Below are 8,144 nucleotides of genomic sequence, written 5' to 3'. Positions count from 1 at the left end.
CCCAGCCAGCCTGCTTTAAGAGGGGAGGACTTCCACTCCCAGAATCCCCCAGCCAGCCTGCTTTAAGAGGGCTGGACTTCCACTCCCAGAATTCCCCAGCCAGCCTGCTTTAAGAGGGGAGGACTTCTACTCCCAGAATCCCCCAACCAGCCTGCTTTAAGAGGGCTGGACTTCCATTCCCAGAATTCCCCAGCCAGCCTGCTTTAAGAGGGCTGGACTTCAATTCCCAGAATTCCCCATCTAACATGTTTTAAGAAGAGTGGATATCCATTCCCAGAATTCCGCATCCAAGATGCTTTAAGAGGGCTGGACTTCCACTCCCAGAATTCCGCATCCAAGATGCTTTAAGAGGGCTGGACTTCCACTCCCAGAATCCCTCAGCCAGCCTGCTTTAAGAGGGGAGGACTTCCACTCCCAGAATTCCCCAGCCAGCATGCTTTAAGAGGGCTGGACTTCCACTCCCAGAATTCCCCAGCCAGCCTGCTTTAAGAGGGCTGGACTTCAATTCCCAGAATTCCCCATCTAACATGTTTTAAGAAGAGTGGATATCCATTCCCAGAATTCCGCATCCAAGATGCTTTAAGATGGGTGGGCTTCCATTCCCAGAATTCCTCAACTAACATGTTTTAAGATGGGTGGACTTCCATTCCCAGAATTCCTCTACTCGCATGTTTTAAGATGGGTGGAAATAGGTGATATTTTTAAAAGTTTGTGGCTACACTGAAACATTTCTATAGGTTTCTGGATGACTGTATGAACAGGTCTTGAGATGTTGATTTTTATCCGGTAGGGTTATTTTTAAACTTCTCAGTCAAACTTTAAAGCCAGGGGATCTCCTAGAGGTCTCCTGCCCACAGTCTTAACAGTTGGCCAAATTTCCATGGAAGTTTTGAGATTAACTAAGGTGAAAATCCCCTCTAGAGCAGGGCTCTCCAGCCTTGGCAACTTTAAGCCTGGCGGACTTCAACTCCCAGAATTCCCCAGCCAGCAAAGCTTAAATTTTAAAATTTTAAAATAAATTTCTTAAAAAAATTACTTCTTAAAAAATTAAATTTCTTAAAAATAATTTCATTTAAAAATATTTTAATTTTTTTAAAAAAAGTAATTGTAGTTTTTTAAAAACAAATATTTTAATTAATTTTTTAAAAAATAAAACTTATGGAACTCTCTTTAGCTCCCAAGAGGCCTTTAAAGGTAAAGGTTCCCCTTGCACATGTGTGTTAGTCGTTCCTGACTCTAGGGGGCACTGCTCATCTCCGTTTCGAAGCCGAAGAGCCAGCGCTGTCCGAAGACGTCTCCGTGGTCATGTGGACGGCATGAGTCAACGCCAAAGGTGTACGGAACGCTGTTACCTTCCCACCAAAGGCGGTCCCTATTTTTCTACTTGCATTTTTTACCTGCTTTCGAACTGCTAGGTTGGCAGAAGCTGGGACAAGTGACCGGAAATCACCCTGTTACGCGGCAGCACTAGGGATTCGAACCGCTGAACTGCCAACCTTTCGATCGACAAGCTTGGCGTCTTAGCCACTGAACCACTTTGAATCCCATCAAATGAAAATAAAATCAAAAGTGTCCCCTGACGGAGACACGTGTCCGTCAGGAGGAAGGACAGCAAATTCAGACAATCACAATACACCCAGCCAGTTTTGGAAAGAAAATGTTTTTATTAGAAATATTAGGCAGACCCTGCGCTAACGGCTTCAATAACGTTAATCTGTTGGGTGTGTGTGTGTTTAAATAAAAAACTTGGTGGCAAGCACATCCAGGCTTGGCCAAATTTGCCGCACAGCGTCCGTACATTCTGGTGTGCTCTCAGTTCGAAACTTGCCCTTCGCATCCTTCACCGGACGGAGATGCAAATTCTCGGCAGTTTTGTCATTTGAGGGCGAACATCAAGCCCGTGTCAAGAAAAACCTGGTTGAGGAAGAGGGTGGGGGGTGGGGGGGAGGAGAAAGAGAGAGGGAGAAACCACATCTGGCAACAAAATTTGGCACATGTGCAAAGTTGTTGTTTTTGGAGGACAAAGGACTGAAAAAAATTACAGTAAAAATGAACGGCGGGCCGTAGAAATCGGCGGTCCTGCTGAAAAACCCATTAATATGTTGTGTTTCCCAACCTTGGTGACTTAAAAGATGCGTGGACTTCAATTCCCAGAATTCCCCAGTAAGGGGAATTCTGGGAATTGTGGTCCACACATCTTGTAAGTCACCAAGGTTGAGAGATATTGCATTTATGCCTGGGATACCAACATTTCTGGCTTCCGGAGCAATTGGGAGTGCCTTGCAGAGGACTAGTGTGCTGCCGAGCGCATTTTACTGGGCAAATCTGCGGGAACTAGTGGAATCTGCAGGGTACGATCGAAATAATGATCACCGCCGATAAAAGACAGGCAGTGGCGGCCACCATCTTTGCAATTTTGACGACATCCGGCCAGCTCCTGAGGAGAACCGTACAGACAAGGGATAGAGCCGGTGAACCATCGGAGAACGGAGAGGCTCCAAACTGTTGTTGAATGCCGGGGTCTCCGCCATTAGGGGTCAAAAAAGTCAAGATGGCCACCCAATCCATGCAGTTGGAACCCCGCCCCTTTTTGTATTGCGACGCGGGGCTTGGATTGCAGGCAGTGGCCGCCATCTTGTCTTGTCGGTTCTGCAAGGATGCAGTGGCGAGCAGTGAGCGTATCCTAATTTGACCCTAAGGCGAGGCAACTTCTGGATCCGGGCGTGCAAAACACCGACACAGAATCCCTGAAGCATGTTTTGCACAGAAACACCCGGGACGTGCCCTAAATCTGGGTTGGGAAAAAGAGGTAGTCGTGAAAAGACAAAAATTAACGTTCTCTCTTCTTACAGCCGCCCAGAGACATTCGGAGGGGAAGCTATACAAATCGAACAAATGAAATAAAGGAATCAATTTAGTGACCAAGGAGAAAGGGGAAGGGGAGCTCTCCTAGGACTAACCAGCTTCTTTTAACTGGTTTACAATTCTGGAAACTAATCATGGCTTCTAGCTGGTTGCTTGGAAGAAGCAACCTTCTACATTTTTCTGGCTTGTTCAAAAAAAAGATAAGCCCTCCTGCGGGACGGCGAACCCCATTAATCTTGGGGTGGTCCCAGAAAGGTGGTTTAGCCCAGCCCTGGGGTAGTGAATCCTGTATTTTTCTTAAAGCATTCTCTTAAGCTACTAGTCCTCAAGAGGTGGGAGCAAGGAGAGTCTGGCCGCAATCGTGAAGATGTCCTGTGAAAGAAAAGATAGCCCTTTCCTGAGGTTGCCAGCAAAAACCCGTCCACAGAGATCTGCAAATCAAAGCCGGAGAGCCATCTATCTAAAATGATTTGGGGGTGAGGGGTGGACTAGATTACTTTGGGGGACCCTTGCAGTTCTAAGGTTCCTTTGGAGGAGAGAGGGAAACTCAAATCAGACAAAACTCGGAAAAAACAAGCGCGGAGCAATTTTGCGGTCCCGTACCCTCTGGTTCTACATTTCTCCAACCGGACAGCCGGTTCCGGCACAGCCACGCTTCCCTTTCTTTAAGGCACGTGCAAATTCCCTTAAGTGGCACCTTTGCTTCCTTTTGGATGGCTACTCTGCCCACCCGCCTTCCCACCCCTGACCTCTGACCTCATCCAGCGATGCCAACCTACATTTTTGCAACCACCGAGGGTCCACCTCAAACCTTCTCAACTTTAACCACTTTCTCGCTTGCGTTTTCTACCTTTTATGCCCGGAACTCCTCCCCCTGCACAAGACCGTCCCCCTCCAAGCTTGGGGGGGCACACTCGTGGCACTGGCCCATGCATCACCCCTGCCCCATTGGCACCCATCCGTCACAAAATGTCCTGGAGTACTTCCCCGCTGCGCAAAACTAACTTTCTCGACCGTATTGAATCTGCTGCGCGTGCTCACTTCCAAAGTGTACCATTTGCTACAGGAAAGATGGTGGTGATCCCGAGACCCCTGGGGTTCACTTCTTCTAGTTCAGACAAGCCAACATTCCCCAAGTTTATCTCAAGGACCTCGGCCACGCCCGCCCTCCAATTCTACCCACCTCATCAGCATCTGGGACAAAGGAGGGACCCAGGACTGAGCTCATGTAGACAGTGGAGGAGATGCGAACGAGGTGCACAGAGCAGAACTTCTACACAACAACTGTTCCCCTTTAACAACAGGGATGGTGTGTGCGTACGTGTGTGTGTATGTGACTGCAAGACCTCACTGAGACCAGCTCGCTGGCTTCCGAAGCTCCCTCGTTTACATCCCTGTTCCCATCTCCAAATGATTCCAGTTGCACGGCAGGAAGGAACCCGCATTAGCATTTGCTCGCAACATGACAACATCACCACCGATGGCTACCGGGAGTCCCCCACAGCGTTGTGTGCCTTTCCACAACTCCAGTTGCTGCCATCTTTTTACTTGAGGGAGATCCTGAAACGCAAAGACACCCTACGTGTTTTTCCATCCAGACAGCGTACTACTTTTGACAACTTTGATGTTGCTCTTTCTACGTTCCACCCATTCCGAGACGCCGATGGTGGTCGACAGGACTGGCACGTCTATCTTGGCTCAAATCTTAAGACTCCCATCCAGACGACACCACCAAGCCATCCTTAAAGGGCACTGAAAAGTGGCAGAGAGTCCCTTGATTGATTCCGACGTTCTCAATCACACCAGACAGCTGAAGCGCACTCAGCCGGACACTGACATAAATCAGCCAAACTCTTATTATTAATGAAGCCGACGACTCTCCAAGTGTCAGACGGAAGACTCCGGGCTCCCTAAATCACAGGGATCCTAAATTTAGGAATCACCAACATTTTCTGAATTTGCTCCTGGGCTTTTTACCAGTTGCACGCCGCGGAGGTGTTCGGCGTGCAACACGTTTACCCATCTCTTCACCAGCGGCCTTGCAAAGGACAAACACTGCTGAATGAATTTCAGCCTGGCGGAATCCAGCAACGAACAGCAGAGGAGCGCCGGCTGGCGAAAAGACATGGCAACCCTAGTTGAAGAGCCCAGCCCTGCATCTCCTCCCAGTTCTTCCCGTTGCTCGGGGTCTACAAACACCATTTCCACGGGGCCTTCCATCCACACAACAATTGCACAAAAAGGAGAATTTGAGAACTGCAACCCGTTCGTGTCATCGTTGGGAAGAAACACTAAATCAGTGATGGCTAAATTTTTTGCTATTGTGTGCCAAGAGCGGGGAGAGCGCGGGGTGTGTGTGTCGTATGCATGCATGCCCACACCCATAATTCTATGCCCCCCCGTGCATGTGTGCGTGACACCCTCCCGCGCGGCCCCCGCTTTTGGCACATGATGGCCCGGTGGGCCCGGTAGGCCTGTTTTTCGCTCTCCGCAGGCTCCAGAGCCTTTCTAGGAGTCTGGGGAGAGCGAAAACCGCCTTCCCCATCCCTAGGAGGCCCTCCAGAGGCCAGAAATGACCTGTTCGGTGACTTCTGATGGACACAGAAGGCCCGAAAATCAGCTGGCCGGCGCGCACATGCGATCCAGAGTTGAGCTCACGTGCCCACCAATATGGCTCCGTGTGTCACCTGTGGCACACATGCCATAGGTTCACCACTACGGCACTAGACCATGTCTTGTCTTCGTTGCTTAGGTTGGATACCCTCTTCCACCACTTTTACAGACCCCCCCCCCAGGGGGAATACGCCACTGCAGAGGAGTCAATCCAGATTGGCTGGGCCATCTTAAAACGAACCCCCCCTCCGAGCCATTCCTTAGATCTCGTTAGATGTAATCTAATCCAGATGTAAACTGTGGGTCCAGGCTGGTGGCATTTGAAACCTTCAGAAAGATGTTTTTAGTATGGCTGGCAAGGGTGTTCCTGCGCTTCTGCAGAGTTCCCGGCTCCTGGTGGCTGTTCGTTTGTTTTCTGAACAAAGAAGAGAGACCCAGCAGGACAGGGCAAAATGGGAGCCCTGTTTAGTGTGCGTGGGAGGAAAAATAATGAGAATTGTTTTTATGTGACGTGCAGAGTCCTTGTGCGCCAAAGTTGGCCTCTTGGCTTTGAGTATCTGTTTTCTATTTGGCACGGTCGGGCATCTGGCCCTTGTAAAAGTTTCCAGCCAAGAAGAGGCGCACTCTGCCACCTTCGCACATCTTGGCATCTGGCACGGGCAGTCCTTTGCCGACCAGGAATCAACTGAAAAAAAGGGGGGCTCTTTTAAAGTGATTGAGTGCTTCTTCGGTGGTATTTGTTCAGTGGCTCATACTTCTCCTCTCCTCTTCCTCCGCCTCTTCTTCTCCTCTTCCTCAAGTCTCAAAATATTTGTAAATCTGTGCCACGTATTGCATCACGCTTTGCCAGTCTGGACGATCCGTGTACATGATTTCGCTCAGCTCCTGCGGGAGGGAAGGAAACGGGATAAGCGGAAGAAGAATTCAGCTGGACTCTTTCCTATAAACCAGAGGTCTTCAAACATGGCCGCTTTAAGACTTGTGGACTTCAACTCCCAGAATTCTACAGCCAGACATGGGAGCTGGAGTCCACCCCTTTAAAGCAGGCTGGCTGGGGGATTCTGGGAGTGGAAGTCCTCCCCTCTTAAAGCATGGATGGCTGGGGAATTCTGGGAGTGGAAGTCCACCCCTCTTAAAGCATGCTGGCTGGGGGATTCTGGGAGTTGAAGTCCACCCCTTTTAAAGCGTGGATGCCTGGGAAATTCTGGGAGTGGAAGTCCACCCATCTTAAAGCAGGCTGGCTGGGGGATTCTGGGAATGGAAGCCCACCCCTCTTAAAGCAGGCTGGCTGGGGGATTCTGGGAGTGGAAGTCCACCCCTCTTAAAGCATGCTGGCTGGGGGATTCTGGGAGTGGAAGTCCACCCCTCTTAAAGCATGCTGGCTGGGGGATTCTGGGAGTGGAAGTCCTCCCCTCTTAAAGCATGCTGGCTGGGGGATTCTGGGAGTGGAAGTCCACCCCTCTTAAAGCAGGCTGGCAGAGGAATTCTGGGAGTGGAAGTCCACCCCTCTTAAAGCATGCTGGCTGGGGGATTCTGGGAGTGGAAGTCCACCCCTCTTAAAGCATGGATGGCTGGGGGATTCTGGGAGATGAAGTCCACCCTCTTAAAGCATGCTGGCTGGGGATTCTGGAGTGGAAGTCACCTCTTAAAGCATGCTGGCTGGGAAATTCTGGGAGTGAAGTCCACCCTCTTAAAGCAGGCTGGCTGGGGATTCTGGGGTGAAGTCCACCCTCTTAAAGCATGCTGGCTGGGGATTCTGGGGTGGAAGTCCACCCTCTTAAAGCATGCTGGCTGGGGATTCTGGGAGTGGAAGTCCACCTCTTAAAGCATGCTGGCTGGGGATTCTGGGAATGGAAGTCCACCCTCTTAAAGCAGGCTGGCTGGGGATTCTGGGGTGGAAGTCCACCCTCTTAAAGCATGCTGGCTGGGGATTCTGGGAGTGGAAGTCCACCCTCTTAAAGCATGGCTGGCTGGGGATTCTGGGAGATGAAGTCCACCCCTTAAAGCATGCTGGCTGGGGATTCTGGGAGTGGAAGTCCACCTCTTAAAGCATGCTGGCTGGGGATTCTGGGAGTGGAAGTCCTCCTCTTAAAGCATGCTGGCTGGGGATTCTGGGAGTGGAAGTCCACCCTCTTAAAGCAGGCTGGCTGGGGAATTCTGGGGTGGAAGTCCACCCTCTTAAAGCATGCTGGCTGGGGATTCTGGGAGTGGAAGTCCACCTCTTAAAGCATGCTGGCTGGGGATTCTGGGAGTGGAAGTCCACCCTCTTAAAGCATGCTGGCTGGGGATTCTGGGGTGGAAGTCCACCTCTTAAAGCATGCTGGCTGGGGATTCTGGGAGTGGAAGTCCACCCTCTTAAAGCAGGCTGGCTGGGGATTCTGGGGTGGAAGTCCACCCTCTTAAAGCAGGCTGGCTGGGGATTCTGGGGTGGAAGTCCACCTCTTAAAGCATGCTGGCTGGGGATTCTGGGAGTGGAAGTCCACCCTCTTAAAGCATGCTGGCAGGGGAATTCTGGGGTGGAAGTCCACCCTCTTAAAGCATGCTGGCTGGGGATTCTGGGGTGGAAGTCCACCTCTTAAAGCATGCTGGCTGGGGATTCTGGGGTGAAGTCCTCCTCTTAAAGCATGGATGGCTGGGGATTCTGGGAGTGGAAGTCCACCCTCTTA

General features: G+C 50.7%; 1 protein-coding gene across 2 annotated transcripts in view; it reads right to left on the bottom strand.

Moving 5' to 3' along the window:
• Positions 1-1,301: 1,301 nt before the first annotated feature.
• The window catches only part of SPECC1 (sperm antigen with calponin homology and coiled-coil domains 1), a 162,040-nt gene continuing 155,197 nt past the window's right edge, over positions 1,302-8,144 (bottom strand). The window contains exon 15 of one of the 2 annotated variants that reach the window (XM_058163994.1): positions 1,302-6,363. In XM_058163994.1, the coding sequence (XP_058019977.1) occupies positions 6,274-6,363 (90 nt within the window). In that variant the 3' untranslated portion in view covers positions 1,302-6,273. The remainder of the gene's footprint in view (positions 6,364-8,144) is intronic. The other variant, XM_058163996.1, reaches the window with a different exon arrangement.

This window comes from Ahaetulla prasina, chromosome 1, assembly GCF_028640845.1.
Source record: "Ahaetulla prasina isolate Xishuangbanna chromosome 1, ASM2864084v1, whole genome shotgun sequence".
Taxonomy (NCBI): Eukaryota; Metazoa; Chordata; class Lepidosauria; order Squamata; family Colubridae; genus Ahaetulla; species Ahaetulla prasina.
This window is presented reverse-complemented; position numbering and strand designations above follow the sequence as displayed.